The 18,121-nt window shown below is 36.8% G+C and overlaps 2 protein-coding genes across 2 annotated transcripts in view; one reads left to right on the plus strand and one right to left on the minus strand.

Moving 5' to 3' along the window:
• The window catches only part of LOC107668355 (uncharacterized), a 12,456-nt gene extending 11,509 nt beyond the window's left edge, over positions 1-947 (plus strand). The window contains exon 4 of the mRNA XM_016460200.1: positions 393-947. Within this exon, the coding sequence (XP_016315686.1) occupies positions 393-925 (533 nt within the window). The 3' untranslated portion in view covers positions 926-947. The remainder of the gene's footprint in view (positions 1-392) is intronic.
• Positions 948-2,209: 1,262 nt separating this feature from the next.
• LOC107668383 (fer-1-like protein 6) overlaps positions 2,210-18,121 on the minus strand; it is a 19,954-nt gene continuing 4,042 nt past the window's right edge. Inside the window, exons 5-36 of the mRNA XM_016460231.1 lie at positions 16,985-17,177; positions 16,455-16,780; positions 16,198-16,306; positions 14,896-15,052; positions 14,675-14,795; positions 14,483-14,583; positions 13,511-13,601; positions 13,165-13,284; positions 12,907-13,059; positions 12,617-12,794; positions 12,372-12,496; positions 11,885-12,019; positions 11,550-11,696; positions 11,266-11,373; positions 10,073-10,234; positions 9,780-9,951; positions 9,361-9,485; positions 8,982-9,104; positions 8,844-8,889; positions 7,562-7,638; positions 7,325-7,453; positions 7,098-7,238; positions 5,810-5,937; positions 5,553-5,723; positions 5,311-5,465; positions 5,081-5,223; positions 4,882-4,970; positions 4,686-4,784; positions 3,921-4,162; positions 3,551-3,708; positions 3,218-3,318; positions 2,210-3,009 (exon numbers count right to left, since the gene is read on the minus strand). Coding sequence (XP_016315717.1) covers positions 2,829-3,009; positions 3,218-3,318; positions 3,551-3,708; positions 3,921-4,162; positions 4,686-4,784; positions 4,882-4,970; positions 5,081-5,223; positions 5,311-5,465; positions 5,553-5,723; positions 5,810-5,937; positions 7,098-7,238; positions 7,325-7,453; positions 7,562-7,638; positions 8,844-8,889; positions 8,982-9,104; positions 9,361-9,485; positions 9,780-9,951; positions 10,073-10,234; positions 11,266-11,373; positions 11,550-11,696; positions 11,885-12,019; positions 12,372-12,496; positions 12,617-12,794; positions 12,907-13,059; positions 13,165-13,284; positions 13,511-13,601; positions 14,483-14,583; positions 14,675-14,795; positions 14,896-15,052; positions 16,198-16,306; positions 16,455-16,780; positions 16,985-17,177 — 4,506 coding nt within the window. The 3' untranslated portion in view covers positions 2,210-2,828. The remainder of the gene's footprint in view (positions 3,010-3,217; positions 3,319-3,550; positions 3,709-3,920; positions 4,163-4,685; positions 4,785-4,881; positions 4,971-5,080; positions 5,224-5,310; positions 5,466-5,552; positions 5,724-5,809; positions 5,938-7,097; positions 7,239-7,324; positions 7,454-7,561; positions 7,639-8,843; positions 8,890-8,981; positions 9,105-9,360; positions 9,486-9,779; positions 9,952-10,072; positions 10,235-11,265; positions 11,374-11,549; positions 11,697-11,884; positions 12,020-12,371; positions 12,497-12,616; positions 12,795-12,906; positions 13,060-13,164; positions 13,285-13,510; positions 13,602-14,482; positions 14,584-14,674; positions 14,796-14,895; positions 15,053-16,197; positions 16,307-16,454; positions 16,781-16,984; positions 17,178-18,121) is intronic.

The following is an 18,121-nucleotide window of genomic DNA, read 5'->3' on the forward strand; positions in this document are numbered from 1 at the left end:
TTTTTTTGTTTTTGAGTTAGTTTTTTAATATTTCTATATAGTTGTTTTCTTATTTTTTAACTTTAGTTAAAATTTGTATTTTAGTATAAAATAAATGAAACTTATAAAATCAATAAAATAAAAGAAAATTGGAAATATTGCTTTGGCAACTAGCTGAAATTAAATATTTTAAAAATATTTTATTTAATTTCAGTTAATGTTTATTTAAATATTTAAATAAACGATAAAAATTTTGGTATAAATTCATAAATGCATCATATTAACATCATATAAAACAGTAAAGGTGTTTTAAATCATCACTTTCTACTTGTGTGAAATGCCTCAATATTTAGTTAAAATACTGAATATTTGTATTAATATATGTAATCTCTCTCTTCCCTGGCTGTATTTAGATGACGACTCTCAGCTGTCTGTGGCAGGGGTCCTAAAGCAGGTGCGTCCGAGACGTAAGGACCTGAATCTGTATGAAGAATACAAACGCAGCCGAACTCTGAGAGGCCGTAATACAAACCGACGGCGTGAGCTGGAGCAGACTCTACCGCAGGCTCTGCTTGCAGACTTGGTAAGGGAACGGAGGGAAAAGACTCGTCTTCGAGTGGCCCGCTGGCGTGCCAAACGCAAATTACAAGGCTGTCTGATGGCCTCGCAGGCTGCACAGTTTAGCGGAGCCGCTGTGCAGAGTTCACCTGCCCAGCGTGGCAGCCTGATCTCCACCCGCAGGCGAGGCGGAGCGACGGCGCCGCGCGGTGGGTTTGGATTCAGAAGGGGACTGTCAGAGACTGGCACATATAATCTGCTGCTGCAGCTGGGGCCCAGTCCTACTCAATCTGCAGTGGCACATGACATCAATGTAGGCCTGATGCCGTCTGGCCTCTCAGCGCTATCACAGCACAGAACCACTGCACCTCGATCAACTTACCAATGATGCAGCCAGGGCCGTTTTAACCATAGGGCTAGGCGGGGCTGAAGCCCCGGGGCCCGAGCAAGGAGGGGGCCAGTGATTGGCTGTGGAGTAGATTGACTGGAGCGCCGATCACCAAAGTCACCACGCCCCCCATTTATTAACACTGTTATTTAGTTGAGCTTTTCCGTAAATTCCATGCATTACCATTTGAAATTGAAACGTCACTAATTAATGACAGCGCTGAGTTGTTGTCATCTTAATGCTTAACAAAGTGACATTTTCCGAAGCGAGACACTTTTTTCCTAATACTATGAAACTTAAAAACAAAAAATCATACTGATCTGTGCAAAAATAGTCCAAAAATTGGACTATTCAAAAACACATTCATGTTTACTTTGACCGTTGCAAACTGAATCCAAATTGAGTAGAAAAAACTGGTTATTTAGTAACATTAAACAACTCAAATTGCATTATAAAATGCATTCTAAATTCAACTGAGCTGAATAACGTAAACTAAAAAGGTACAAAAATATTTTCCAAGGATATTGTGGTCATTGGTGAAGAAATTTGTGCTCTGCATGCAGTGGAAACTGACATTTGTCAGCATGACTGCCCTGGTTATGCTGGCTCACGTGCTTGCGGAAATGTTTTTCATCTGTATTTTTGACTGCAGTGTTCAGGGTGGTTTGAAATACTAATTTGGTTCATTCATTGAAATATACCTTCATGTTCATTTTTGTTGCCTAAATTTTTCTAGTAAACGGCATTGTCGGCAATAACCATGTTGACATTTTTTTGTTGACCAAAAAATGTTGTATGCCAGTGCTTTCTAAATGAGCACGCATTGCAAAATTGCTGTGTAAGCTAATATGCGTGTTCGATTTTGAGCAGGCAAATGTGGTTTAACAGAAAAAGCGGTGAATGCTGTTTATAGTTTCTGGAAATTAGTCTCTGTTTTGGTGGTTGATATAATGGTATGTTTTGGTATGAAAAGGTATGGAATATTTTTCTATTGTGTCAGTAATGGGGAAAACTGTAAACCAAGAGCCCTATCAGTTTTGGTTATTGATTCACTTACAGCTATCTTAGTTGTTGTTGTTTTTTTAGCCAAAGTGACTTACAAAAAAAGTGCACATTATGTATTGTGACTGTTGCTTCCATAATTCAAGAGCCGGAGCTTTAAGGCTCAAAAGCCACACTAAAAACAACAACTGAAATACTACATTAACATTTAAGACTTGTTCTGGTCTTTGAATCAGAACTTCATAAAGCTACATTTCTTACTTCATAACATACTACCAGTGCTACAGTTAAATTCAGTTTAATTAGTATTCTGAGAAAGAACAAGAAATTTCAACGAGCTGAGAATAAATCACTATCATTTTTTAGATCATTTCTGGTTTCAACACAAGGCAATACACTATGTGTTTCACAAAGACTGAAAAATGTTATTTTAACTCTTTGTAACAATCACAAATTTACATGACATTGATTCGTTGGGGTTGTGCTCGCTTGTTTTATGTCACTGCATTTACACAAATATTCATTTTTGAATTATTGCTGTCATTCTGAAAAAGTCACTTCATAATCTTTTATCTAGATTCAAAGCTCTACAAGTAGAACAAATCTGTTCATCTGACAGTTTACAGAAGGTAGGATGTGATTAATAAAACATGTTTCCTACAGTTTTCATGTGCTATGTTCAATGTTTTATGCTGTTTAAAGATTATTAAACATTTAATGTTGTGTGAATGTTACATTTGTTGGTGCATATTAAATAGAAGATTGTTCCTAAAATCAGCAAAGCCTGTTATGTTCTACCTGCAGAGCAAGCGTTTAAATGTGTGCTTCATTAAAGCAACAACAATAACAAGTTAAATTTGTGCTGCTCATTTGTGTCCAGTTACTTTATCAGGGTGTTTGATTACCCGTTGACTATCTTACTACTGATCGCCCCGGGGAGGGTGTAGAAGATAAGAACCAGGAACAAGGTCACGATCAACAGCACCAGTCCGGCAATGATGTATTTCTTGTAGTTCCCCCAGATCAGGTGAAAGAAGCACTTGAAAGGATTCATAAACCAGGAGAAGGATGTGTCTGGACGACTAGAAAAGTCAAAGTTTGATATTAGAAATAATTCACATACAGTATATAGTACATAGAGTAGAACTACCTTAAACATATGTAAGTCAATTCAGTTTGTTTTTCTAATTATATTGGCCTATATGTTTTTAATTTGATTGACAGCCCTGGTAATAATATGAATAAAAACATCTGAAATAGGTGTTAAAATAAGTGTATTAGTCACATTACTTTGGTTTCTCTAGAGGCTCTGGTTCCTTGCGTGCACGTCCCACTGGATTTTTCTCTGCCTCTTCAGCTGTTACCAGATGAAACTCCGCTTCTACCTTCCCCTACGTAAAGAAAAGTTGAAACACTACTTTTATTAGGTCACATGTTTGTGTAAAGACATTCATTCCCATACCTACTGCTTTGTATAGAACAAATGAAAACGGATAACATAATTACATTTAGAATAAATTAGTCAAAAGTTTAGGTTTTGATTGTTTGCTAACGAGCCATTGAGCTTTACACAGAGTTTAATTCACAATTTTTTTTTTCAGTGAAATAATTCAATTCACACACTGTGAGATCTCCAGCTTTAATGAAGGGCCACCAGCCTTTGGAGCGTTTCTGCTGGAAGATAGAGATGTTCTCTGTGGTTTCTGTCAGCATTTCCATCCTACAAGCTTTAGCTGATTTAGCTCCACGTGGAAACCCATGCAGGTCCAACTCCACTGAGCCTATGGACATAAAAATGATCTTCATGAAGTATTAATAACAACTATTTTAAGCCAAGTTTCTTAGGTATAATTGTGTGTTTTTGCTACTCAAGTAGAGGGACTGTGAGCTAAGTCAAATCCCATCAGGAGTGACAACAGAGCGGTTCTAGGGAGGACGTGATGCATATAAAACAGATGCAAATGTAAGCATGTTAAACAAAAGAGATTCTTACCCAGGAAGTCATCAGAAGAAAGCCTCTCAAAATCCCACACCTGCATAACAAGGACTGCAGGGATCTTCTGTTCAGTTTTGTCCAGAGAGAGGATGCTTTCTCGCTTTTGTACCACCACCACTTTCTCAGCCGGCAGGTAGTTAAAGGGGAACACAAAGCGCCAGTTGAAGTTGCCCTCTCCAGTCAGAGAATTGTAATGGACATCAGTTTCCTGGCTGTCATCCTCAAGCCCCTTTAACCACCTAAAGAAAAACATGAAATTCACCAGAGTTTACTTAAAACACAAAAGCATTCATTTTCAGAAAACTTCTCCTTTTGCAACAATATCTACACTACCATTCAAAAGTTTGAGGTCGGCAAGTCTCTTATGTTCACAAAAGCTGCATTATTTAGTCAAAAATACACTAAGACAGTAATACTGTGAAACATTATTACAATTTAAAATAAAATAATATTTTTTCAAATGTAAATGTAAATCTGAATTTTTGGCAGCAATTATTCCAGTCTTCAGTGTCACATGTTGCTTAATATTTTTGTGGAATAAATAAATCATGACTTTTTTTCAGTATTCTTTGATCAATTCAATGCATCCTTGCTGAATAAAAGTATTAACTAACATATGTACTGTATACACACACACACACACACACACACACATCTTACTAACCTCAAACTTTTGAACAGTAGTATATATTGGGAGACTTTTTCAATATATAAATAATTAAAGATTGTCTATATTTATTGTGATACACTTTTTGCGATTACCCTTTAACATAAATGTCACTTGACTGCTGTCCTGTTATGAAGTTGGTGTCCTCCAGTATGACATCTTCAGTGTTCCAGATAATGATCCTCAACTCATAACTTTATAAAAAAACAAAACAAAACAAAAAACATAAGATGTGTCAAACAAGTATTCATTTTATAGCACAACCCAGTAAGATGGTTTAGTGGATCTTACCCTTTGGGTTTGCGAGGGGAAATATCCACAGGAGGGCCAGGATGAGGCATATCCATGGGAAAAATGTCCACCCACATCTGCAGATGACCCTGAGAAACATCCCTGAGAATCACTCCACCACCCAAATTACTCATATATGCATTCTTAATGTATATATAGTGCATTAAGGTTGCATAATCCTTTAAACAACACACAGCACCTGGTCTATTCCTGGTTTGTCTTTGAGGTAGAGTGCGCGAGTTTCAATATGCTCTGGCACAAGTTTACAACCACCATTGGGCATCTCAGACCACCTTTGCAGCACCTTCAGAGCCAGGTGCTCGTACGACTCCACCATCTGATCTGTGAAGCAGCAGCAAATACTTGTGGTACATTACTCCTTTAATTATTAATCAACAATATTTGATGTACGCCAAAAGAATTACCTACCTTCATCAGCAAATACAGTTTTCCCTGTAAAAACTTTGCTTCCAATGGTAATACGTCCTGGAGAAAAGCTAGGGTTGTCCAGTTTGTTTTCTTTGCAAAGCTTAATCAACAGGTCTGTTGGCTTGATGCAGTCCCTCCATGCATTATAACCCTCTCTAGGTCACATGAGATCATCAATTGATGCATCAAAGGTGGGCATGAAAATAACTTCGATAGAAGATGAAAATGTTATAAGTACTCACATGGTATATTCAGTAGGCAGGCCGCAGGTAGCTCGATGCCTGCTGTAAAAACGGTTCTCTAAATCAATCTGTGTTTCTCCAATCAAATCATCACCACCAACAGTGTCATAGTCATAGATGAGAATAGTTAGCAGGGATTCCTTGGGGAAAGTGGCTTGAAATTCAAAGGATCTGAACAGCAGAGAAAGATGAAGAGAGAATGAACCTCAAAGAAAAACAGAGTTAGTAGAATTTCAAAGTTCATTGTGCTCGTTCACCTTCCAAACACTGGGTTGAGCTGCTTTGGGATGTAATTGTCTCTGTCTTTGATCTCAGTTTTCCCAAGTTTCAGCACTATGTAAGGGTCTGCTTTGCCATCTGGGTCCGCAGGGTGCAGATTGAAGGCCTAAAATGCATAAGAGAGTGACAAATGACTATCATGTGAATATTGATGAATAGAAAGCTCAAAAGAAAAGCATTTGTTTTGAAATAGGAATCTTGTAAAAGTCTTTACTGTCACTTTTGATCAATTTAATGTGTCCTGGTCCACTAGTCACTAATTCCACTAATCCACTAATTCTCCCACCACCTCTACTCCGTGTGTTTCTCTGCACAGGCCCGGTGCACCCAGGACGCGATCTTCTCAGATGTCCTTCACTCCGGCGCCGGGACACCACGGACCCTGCCATGGTACAACAGTAATACCCCTTCTCTCCAGAAAAAACTCGTAGTCTTGAGCGCAAATGGAGAAAAACTAACTTGGAAGTTTTTGGTAGTACCTAGGATAGCAAAGTCCACTAAAGGAGGTAGAGCTTTTTCGCATTTGGCTCCCAAACTCTGGAATAGCCTTCCTGATAACGTTCGGGGTTCAGACACGCTCTCTCTGTTTAAATCTAGATTAAAGACACATCTCTTTGGCCAAGCATTCAAATAATGCATCTCATAATCTTGTACTGCAGTTATATCTGATCAAATGCACATTATTATTCTTTAGTTTGGGTTAAACAAATCATTTTTGCTTGGTTGGAACAGCAGCTACGCTAATTATGTCTCTATACATAATTGACATCCCGTGGTAACTAGGATTTACACAAGCTTCAGTCTGGATCCAGAACACCTGAGAAGAGATGATGCCAACCCCTCAGAGGACCTCAGATGATGCCAACCCTGAAACAACATACAGAACTACCACATTTTGCTATAAGTTTGATTGCATCATATAATAATTGCTGTTAATAGTGTTCATCGTCTGTTTTATTACGTCTTAAATTGATTTTTCCGTACATTTCTGCCATATGTACATTAACTGACAGTCACCACTGATAAGCTACCACTAAATATTGTAGAAACTTAATTTGCTGTAAAGTTGCTTTGCAATCATTTGTATCGTGAAAATAAACTTGACTTGACTAGTCAAACCAGCAACAGACCAGAAATAACCATCATCAGTGAAACTAGATCTATTTCATTTTAAAGCATGAACAAATAATACGTAACAATTATCAAAAACGAAACAATAAGTACTTTCAACAGCATCAATACTCTAGAATCAAAAACTGCACTTACTGCAACTATGTACACACGGATAAGGACGTCCACGGCAGTGTTTGGAGGAATACCCTGGTTTATTTTAAACTGCCCAGAATCCAAATATCCATCCTCCTCCTCATCATCCGTTTCAGGCAGCTTGTACAGACAGAACCTGCCCTGATGGCACAATCAATGATGGGAATTCTGTGACCTGGATCTTAAAAAGCCTCCATGTATGTAATGGTACTTCAAAACCACTTTACCTTAAACTTCCCAACAAATCTTTCATCAGCAGAACCTTCTTCCTCATTGGCCTTTCCTCGATAGAGTTCGAAGGTTTTAACCCAGTCGTCAAAAGGCCCAAACTCAGCCTCCAACTCTTTGTCATACACCTGAAGTGATTGACAAGTGAGACTGCACATCCATTTAATAGATAAATCCTCATTTATTGTATAGACAATATTTGCAGGTAAACTAAGCATTGTAATGACACATTTTACCTGTAATGTTACAAGCCTGGGCTGTTCTACCACACTCTTGTAATTCACCTCCTTTTTCTTGTCTTTAATATTTGATGCTAAAGATACCACAAAAAAGAAGGGAAAAAACAGCCTATCAAAATAACTTGCACACAGTCTAAAAGACTTTGAAGGTAAACTGATATTAAGAAATTAAAAGTAAATTAAAGAATCAATTAAATATGCTTTTATCACTTCCACCAGCAGTTTTTAGTGTATTATACAACCAACACAAACCAACCAGCTGACAACTTCTCAACGTACTGCCATTAACATGAAATTAGTTTTTAGTTTTTTGACAGAAAAGAAAGAAAGAAAGAAATTAACACTTGTATTTAGCAAGGACACATTAAAATGACAGTAAAGACATTTATAATGTTACAAAAACTTCAAATAAATGCTCTTCTTTTGTACAGAGCCCAGAATGACATATATATATATTTAGTAAATCCTGGCCACATTGTGTAAATTCATTCCCTCAGTACCAAAATGAGGGGACTAATCAATAAGCCCTGGGAACGAATTCTTAATTCGAGGCCACGATTTAATTAGAATGAGGGAACAAATGCTTAATTTATTTGATAAATATATTTCTCCATACTTTTGATGAACATACTTTGATAAAAGTCTTGAACACCAAGTCAGCATATTAAAATTATATCAAAGGATCATGTGACACTGAAGACTGGAGTAATGGCTGCTGAAAATTCAGCTTTGCCATCACAGAAATAATTACATTTTAAATTACATTAAAAGTAACCAATGCTGTAAATAATAATAATAATAATAATAAATGCAGCTTTGGCAAGCATAAGAGACTTCTTTCAAAAACATTAAAAAATCTTACCGACCCTAAACTTTTGAAAAGTAGTGTATGTGTACAAAACCCAGAAATAGAGGTGCAGATCTTGGTTCACTGGGATTGCAAAATGTTGTGTGATCTCTCGTGTAAGCAGCATTTAATTTTTTTTTTAAGTTTTAAAAGAATATGTAGACAATTTAATTCCATTCAAATGCACAGGGTTTGCATAGTAAACAAAACATTCTGCAATCCTGTTGACCGCAACAAAGAAAGAGGGCCATGCAATGGACAGTCTCCCAGTCATTCTTACCCAGACTGATCAATCCTTCGGAAATAATGTTCTCCAAAGGAGTTACTGAAACACATCACAACGTGATCATGTTTGACTAAAGCTGGAGCATGATGTGTCTACATGATCCAGAGGACAAGAATGATTTTGGAATAAACTCAGATATCACCTACTATTTTCAAAGAGCAGTGGAAATGGATTGTTTTCTTTTTGCTTTGCCTAAGAAAGAAGTTGTGGTACAAAACAACTAGTTAGCAAAAAAAAAAAGTGTTTATATATTTATTTATTTTTTAACTAGTTTGGAAGCTTACCAGTTGGATCTTCTCCATTGATGTATAGTATTTCGACCACCAATCAATGACATTATCAGCAGACTCATCAGCTGTGGTGCGTTTCTTCCTTTTCGTAGATGTTCGTTTGCTCTTCTTCGACACCTGGCATTGATGAAGAGTTTGATAGTCATAGTAGATTGGTAATGTGTGCATGTGTTTATATGCTTCTACTTGCACATATGTGACCCTGGACCACAAAACAAGTCTTAAGTGTCAATTTTTCGAAATTGAGATTTATAAATCATCTGAAAGCTGAATAAATAAATTTTCCATTGATGTAGGATGTTTTAGATACATATTTGGTAACACCGGTGTTAATGTGATGTTTTCTCAAATTTATCCAACTCAAAAAATAAACCTTCTTGTCCTGGAAGTCTGGCTCAGTTTTAGAGGCAGCGGTGATTATTTCCTCCGGCTCTATTTCAATGGCGATCTCCTCATCAGGCGGTGGCACAACACTCTGCTGCAGAGACAGCTGAGCCACTACAGGCCAAAAACAAACCATACTTTAAATTAGATTTAGACAATCATTTTTATTCATTGCTCAGTGGGTTTAGGGATTGATTACATACAGACAGATGTGTTTGAGCAGGGTTTGAACTAAATTCTGCAGAAGCAAGATTAAGCATCCTGTCCGAGACCATCTGGGATTATATATTATTGGGGGCTGGGGATCATAATATTTTTCCTAGACATTAATTATTTCATGCAAGAGGTATAGGTTAGATTTTTTGTTGGGACAAAAATCTCAGGGACTAGAACTGGGATGTGTGTTACCTGCTATGTTTCTGGGTTCCGGTTGAGGCTGTTGAACTAATGTGGGGATGTGTTTGAATAAGGCCAGGTTGTTGATCATATGACTACCCACAAGTGTGCTCCGCCCAAAGGCCCTCCAGTCCACCACAGTGATAGTAAGAGGAGGGAGGAGGTATTCGTCTTCAGGCAGCTCCTACAGACAGATAACAGCGGACACAGACATGCTGAGATCAGCTGAATGCTTAGAGAGGAATCACGTGAGCAGAGCGATGGGGACGACACCATATACCCTGTTATTGCAGCAGTTGGCTTACCACATCAAAGGCATCCACAAGTATTGTGAAGTTTGGGTTTTTCTTGTAACTCTGTATGACTGAAGAGTTGACGCCTCCTCCCGCACACTTGATAAAAACTTGGGGCCGATCGACAGATAAAAGCTGAACTTTCTTCAGCTCTCTGAGGCCCCAGAACAAAACCTGCAGTGCACAGAAACAAAAAAAACTCAACAAGACTGGTATACATAGTACAGACAAAACACTAATAGTGCATTGAAAAAAAGCTACATTTATTTACCAAAGACTCAAAATAGTAGACCCATGTTACAATTTTGTAATTGACAAAACACTTAATTACACATAAGCAATTTTGAGCACAAATGTAGTAACACCTAATAATAGTGAGACTTGATATATGCTGTAGACCACAAGACTATTTCCAACTACCACCATACAGTTTTGTCTACATGTGTAAACGCTGATCAGATATTGAATGACATTTGAGAGATGCTTATAAAACTAAGAGGAATTCATAACACTTTTGGGAAAAGATCATTGATTTGAGATATAGTGGTTTGACACCAAACGAAAAAAGCTCTGACTAAAGGTTTCAGAACAAGATGTCACAAGTTGACACATGAAAGATGTAAATACATCTAGCAGAAAGCACTCAAAAGCCAAAATTGAAAAGCAAAAATGTGTTGCATTTATAGGAATTGCCCTGAATAGGTATACAATGCAACAATGTAGTTAAACCTGAATTATTTAAATCTGTGTTGTATGTATGTATGTTGTTTAACAAAATCCATATACAGTTTAATAAAAAAAAAATACAGTAAATAAATATATATTAATTTTTTTTGTATGAGGGGGCTTAGATTTTGTTCATGAACTCATGAAATCAATGGCTCATAAATGATTTTCAAGAATAATGATGGCCTTAGATTCAAATGACTAACGACTGTGAATCGAAAAGAAAACAAAGTCTTTACAATCAGTGTATGAAATGAAACGGCGGCAAAACACAAATCTCAAAATCTGTCTCACACTATGCAAAGACATGTAATTTGTTTACAATTTACTGCTTGAAATATTTTCACGTTTACAATTGTCAGCTTAACTATTGCAATGCAATGTGCTTTCATAAGAATGGTAATAAAGTGTTTACCCTGTTTTTTATTTATTTATTTATTTTTGTACTTTACATTGACCACAAGTCATGGATTGTTCACCTCAATTCTGTACTTGCAGAGCACAGGTCGAATGTATGAGGGTACTGGAATAACCCCTCCATCCGGCTCATCTAAATCAGGAAGTGTATTTTCTCCTGACTTTGAGATCTACAGGATCATGGGACAAGATATACAGCAGACACCATATTACTTTCTGTATTAGATTATACATGTTAGTTGAACATATAAATAGCATTTTATTTTTAGTAATAGTAATAAATAACCGATTCAGCCACATTACTACATTGTTACATTGTAAATGTGCTGTGTTTGTTAGACTGGACCTGAATGAGTTCAAACGCTCCCAGTATGTCTCCTCCTGACAAGCTGCCACAGAACAGAGGGCTGTACTGCAGCTGAGGAGGGGAGTATCGCTCATCTGACAGTTTGACTACAGGAACAGCCATTGTCGACCCCAGGTACTCTATACCCTGAAGAGAGCAAACCATTGCTTCAGCTCAAAACATTTAAGACAGACTGAGAAATATTGCGAAGTAGAAGAGAAACAATACAACTTTTTTCAGCTGCATATAAGGGTTAATTAAATAACAGGACAATCCACACTAGGAGAAGACCTACATCTGTAGTCTGTATATTTAAGTGAATGTGTTTTCCTCACCACTGCATCATCATCATACACCTCAATCACAACTAGCGGTGGCTCCTGGACCATTTCATAAAGCCCTCCATACAGACACACATTATTTATCAGGATCAGCTGATTCCATGTAGGAGTTAAAGTTTGCTTGATGATCTAAAAAAAATGACAATATGAACAAATGTCAATTACCTTTTCACATTATAAGGTTATTTGCTTTGTGGTAATTATATCCTTTGTGACTAATTATCCAAAACCAAACAAAGCATGTATATGTAAAATAGGTGCTCTCACTTCTCTATACATGTTCTAAAAAGTATTTTGACAATTGATTCACTAGTGAAACTTTCTCAAAACCTTGCACATTTTCGTAGAACCACAATAATAATAAAGTTGTATCTAATCTAAACTAGTGAAAGAATATTCTAATTCAGAATATACTGGTGCAGTTAACAGCATCATCTATTGGATTTTTGTCTAGAATAACATCACACAAACTCATGCTTACACCAGTGCTTTGGCTATTGGACAGAAAAGACACCCAGGCAAAGGGGTCTGAGAGGCCAGTGTTATCTGCTGCAATGAGACCACGGGCCTGGTACATATGAGCCCTCAGCTGGAACAAGTGCTGCTCTGCAAACCAGCAGCAAACAGGGTCAAACAGCAAGACAACATGCAAATCAGTTACAGATAAAAAGAATGGACACTGGGGAAAAAAACAAAAAAACAACACAGAGTGCCGAGCAATCTTGCCTGTGTAGAGTAAATAATCAGGAGGAGGGCCAGTCCTGTCCTCAGATGAGATACCTTCCAGTTCAAAGCCTGATGGGAGATTGTCCAACATGTGGAATGAATCTCTGCAAGTTCCCAGCCATAAATACACATCGAGTTTAGCCTGGACTGTCCACCCTGGTCCTCGCTTCCCTGGAGGCTGAAAGATACATTTCCTTTTAAAAGCTACAGGAGAAGTGCCAACAAAATGTATTTCAGCATTTGTCAGTTTTCTATTTTATGTGATTTGCATTTGATTTCAGAGTTCACACCTTGAGGAACAGGGTGTTGATCTTCCCACAGTCTCGGCCTCTCTGCTCTGGGCTTTGTGAGAAGAGCAGGTGACGAGCAGGGATTCTGGCATACGCCAGACGCTTGTTATTACTGACCAGACACACAAACACATCTGGTAAAGTGTGTTGAGGCTAAGAAAGGCGTGAGATGAAGAGAAATATTAGTAATGATGGAGACTTACATTATACATATAAGAGGTCAAGGATGTGCATATAATAGTGACACAAAATAACAACCTCTTCCACAAGGAATCTCAGTTTCTTTTTAATTTTCTGGACTTCCAGCATCATCTCTTTTACAGTCAAAGATCTCCTCTTGGGCTCAAGGAGTCCTCCAGCTACTTCAGTCATACTTTCCTAAACAGCAGCAACATTTTTTTTTAAATTGAACCTACAAATTAATTTCTTTACAAATTTTATATTTTGGATGTGAAATGAATGAGTTGGACTAGACTGTGGAGGAAAAGCCGCAATGAGCAATAATTCATAGTCATACAGGAATAGTAAAAGAAAAAAAGGGTTAGAATGAAGTTTTACAGATAGGGGTGTTTAAAAAATGAGAGCATGCACAGAAGAGACTCACCAGCTCCTGTTTGCACAGAGTGAGCCTCTTTTTGTCCAGTAAGGTCAAGTTGCTGGCCTTCACCTTCTTTTCAGCAAAAGCAATAAACTCACTGCAGTAAACATACCATTACATCCAGCAGAAACATAATTAGGACACAGTTTTAGAATTTTATTGAAGAGAGTACATTAAAGGGATAGTTCACCCCAAAATTTAAATTCTTTCATTATGTACTCATGTTTTTACAAACCTGTATCTTTCCTCTGTGGAACACAAAAGAAAAATGTCCCAATTGTTTTTGTCCATACAATGAAAGTCAGTGGGGTCCAAAACAACACTAGATCCCACAGTCTTTCATTGTATGGACTAAAAAATAAAAAATAAATAATAATGGACCACGGATAAAGAAAGTCAGACAAGTGAGTAAATTAAGACAGAATTTTCATTTTTGGGTGAACAAACCACTTATAGGGCTCATGAGCAATACATTTTCTTTGATCTTGTGAAATAAAACACTTGATTTTGCTATGAAAATATTTTACCTTTCATAATGCAGAACAGTGACACAAAAGTAATAACTAACACAACAGTGACACCTATTGGGTGTTCAGAAATTAGTTTCACCCTGTCATGGTGTATAAGGCAGTGGTACCCAACCCTGGTCCTTGAGGCACCCCAACACTGCACATTTTGCAAGTCTCCTTTCTCTGACACTCCAGTTTCAGGTCTTGGAGTCTCTACTAATGAGATGATGACCTGAATCAGGTGTGTTTGATTAAGGAGACATACAAAACGTGCAGTGTTGGGGTGCCTCCAGGACCAGGGTTGGGAGACACTGGTATAAGGTACGAAATTGGAACATAAAACTATTAACATTATGTATTAACATTAACAGTATGTTAAGACCCCTATTAATGGTAAAGAGCTTTTGTTCTGTTATCACTGAATATCTCCATTAATTCCACAGGGATTCCCTATGGCCTTTAGACCTACCTGGCATCTCTTCTAAATTCCCGAAGAACAAGGTGCATGAGAGTCATTGCTTCTGGAGACAACATTTTATCCAATTCCGCCACCTTAGCGATTCCCTCCTCCTGATTAACATTAAATGAAAAGAATCACATGAACTACTAACTGATTTCATGCCAATGTAATAAAAGATTACTAGGTTTAGGGTTCACATACAAACATCAGGGCAATTGTGTCCAGCATGTTGGCATGATGGAGTCGGTATGCTCGATCCTCCCAGCTGCTATAAACATACACACAGGGCTTTTGCGCTCTGATGGGCAAGTGCATGTAGTGCCTGCACAAACAAGATTATGGGGCCAGTTTTATTCATGACTAAGGTATTTTCCATTAATTAATGAAGGTATAAACTTGTTAGTGTTGTTTGATCCAAGCACCTCTGTGCATCTCCGAAAAGAGGTCTTTCTGGTGTTGTAGTAGATTTGCACGGCATTGTTGCTGCAGTGTCCAGAAGTGGAGTGGTCACTGAGACATCTTCAAGCTTTTTCTTTGAAGTAGGCTGCGCAGTACCATCAATTAAGTTCCCAAAGTTACCTGAATAAACATGTACACATTTAAAGGGGTCATATTATATGTATAATCATATAATTGCTAGTTCTTCAGGTGTTTAAGAATAACGGCATGTATCATGCCTTCCTAAAGATCTTAAATGTTTTCACACCCCTACTCCTAAAATCATATAACAGTAACATAATTTTGAATCAAATTCTGTTCAAATGACATTTAGTACATTCGTTTTGCTTTTTAGTAATTTTAACTACAAAAAATACTAATATAAATTTAAAAAAAAATTTTTTTCTGCAACCTTGTTACCAAATAGTTACCACAAGGTTTGTCGATTACAAAGAACTGAGCATTTCTAACAACTGTGACACTCAAAAAGAGCTTGAATGTATTCATTAAACTCAACTGTTCAGCCTTGTTGTTACCAAAGACATTTTATGGAAAAATGGTCATGAACAAGTAAAAAAAAATGATATTTTTAAGTTTATTTATTGTAGCTTAAACCAATACTTCTTCTCAAATGAACAAGTCTCTACTGAGTGACAGCTTAATTGGATAAATATGCCTCTTTTTTATTAATACATCCTGATGTAGTTTCTTTTTCTATATTTGTATTTATTAATTTTATTTTGCTATTATTTTTTCTCATCTAGAATTAATGCCCAAAGACATTTTATGGAAAAATGGTCATGAACAAGTAAAAAAAATGATATTTTTAAGTTTATTTATTGGAGCTTAAACCAATACTTGTTCTCAAATGAACAAGTCTCTACTGAGTGACAGCTTAATTGGATAAATATGCCTCTTTTTTATTAATACATCCTGATGTAGTTTCTTTTTCTATATTTGTATTTATTAATTTTATTTTGCTATTATTTTTTCTCATCTAGAATTAATGCAAGAAAAAGGTTTAAAACTATATTTAGACAAGTCCAAAAATTGGTAACAGGGTTGAAAAAAAATGACAAACTTCACATAAAATAGGTTGAAAATAAAAGAGCTAATTTCGCATTTAGTTTATCCTCCCGAGGCTGACTATATGAACATTAATCATTCAAATTAAGCATCTCCACCATGACCAGAAAAAAATTAAAAGTTGAGTTTCAGACCCTATTTTGAACCTATTTGTGGAAAGTGGCATATATGTTGTTGAATGTAAGTCCCATCATGTTTACCAATGGTGAACTCAAGGCTGACAGGTCTATCACCGATTCTTCTGTCAATCATGGAGGTCTCAGACACACAGCCAAAGAGCAGGAAGGTTTCCATGTCTTCATCATTTATCTACATTAAAGTTAAACAATGACTTGGGTGGCTTTACAATATAATGGGAATGTTAGTACAATGGATAGAAAAATAGAAAAAAAAAGATGTGAGATGGACAGATTAAAGAAAAGCGCAAAAAGGAGAAAGACGGCTGCAAACACCTAACCTTCTGTGGGGGCTCGACTGGCATCACCTCGGGCCCTATAGTCTTGGATTTGTCTTCCTCACCTCCGGCTCCTGTTCCAGTTTTGGGATCTTTCGCCACTGCTTTTCCTCCCTTGGTATCTTTCAGACTGATTTTTGAGAGCAGGGCTTTAGAGTCAGGAGCACCTCCAGATAGGATCTCCACACTCAGCTCTATGTAAACCCTGCCTCTGTAGGACACCCCCTCTCCAACACCCTCGTTCAGCTCCTGGCTGTCGTCCACCAGTGTGGAATTACGAAGTGAACCGTAGAGGTTGATCCATGCCGGTCCAAATGTGGGCAGGAAACCTTGAGAAGAGCAATAAATTATAAAAGAATAGAGTATGCTAAATAACTACCACCATTTGTTTGAAGACGCTACTTGGCTTGATATTTTTTTGTATTTTATTTTTCTAACAGAATAATTTTCAGACATTTCTAAGGTGTCCAAATACTTTTTGTGGCCACTATAATTCAGAACCTCTTTTTTAACAATGTAATGAAATGGCGAACCATTGTCTCCATCGTTGTCATTTGAGATGGTGTGTAGATCAATGTAATGAGTCCCAATGGCCACATCATTCATGCTTCCCTCATCCAGAACCCGGATCTTAAGTCTTTGACACAGTGGAGGAAACATCTCCTTAAACACCACCTGCTCGTTCCACACTGGGTCTGCTGTGCTCTTCTGTGTAGACGTCCTGCCCTTTTAAGCAGAAAATAAAGAAAACAAGTATCACATATACATATATAAATATATACACTACCGTTCAAAAGTTTGGGATCAGTAAGACTTGTAATGTTTTTTTAAAGAAGTCTCTTATGTGCATCAAGGCTGCATTTATTTGATCAAAAATACAGAAAAAACTGTAATCTTGCAAAATGTTATTACAATATAATATAATGGTTTCTATTTTAATTCCTTTAAAATATAATTTATTTCTGTGATGCAAAGCTGAATTTCCATCAGCCATTACTCCAGTATAAAGCGTCACATGATCCTTAAGAAATCATTCTAATATGCTGATTTATTATTAGAATTATCAATGTTGGCAACAGTTCATCCTTGCTGAATAAAAGTTTTAATTTCTTTCAAAAAATAAAGAATAAAATTTACTGAACCTAAACTTTTGAACTGTAGTGTATACTGTTAGTCTATTTTAAATAAATGCTCTTCTTTTTAACTTTTTATTCATCAAAGAATCCTGAAAAAAAGTATCACAGGTTCCAAAAAATTATTAAGCAGCACAACAGTTTCCAGCACTGATAATAAATCAACATATTAGAATGATTTCTGAAGGATCATGTGACACTGAAGACTGGAGTAATGATGCTGAATATTCAGCTTTGCATCACAGGAATAAATTAGATTTTAATCTATATTAAAATAGAAAAACGCTATTTTACATCGTAATAATATTTCACAATATTACATTTTTTCCTGTATTTTTGATCAAATAAAAGGCTTAGTGTGCAGAGACTTATTTCAAAAACCATTTAAAAAAAATCTTAATTATTCCAAACTTCTGACCAGAAGTGTATTTTTATTGTTTTTATGTGCTACAGAATGATGGGAAATGTAGTTGGGTTGCACAGGCCTGTTGCTTTTACTGGGAAAGCTGAGGGAGATTAGTTTATATTGAGTTACTG

The sequence above is a fragment of the Sinocyclocheilus anshuiensis genome, unplaced genomic scaffold, assembly GCF_001515605.1.
Source record: "Sinocyclocheilus anshuiensis isolate Anshui unplaced genomic scaffold, SAMN03320099.WGS_v1.1 scaffold1237, whole genome shotgun sequence".
Classification (NCBI taxonomy): domain Eukaryota; kingdom Metazoa; phylum Chordata; class Actinopteri; order Cypriniformes; family Cyprinidae; genus Sinocyclocheilus; species Sinocyclocheilus anshuiensis.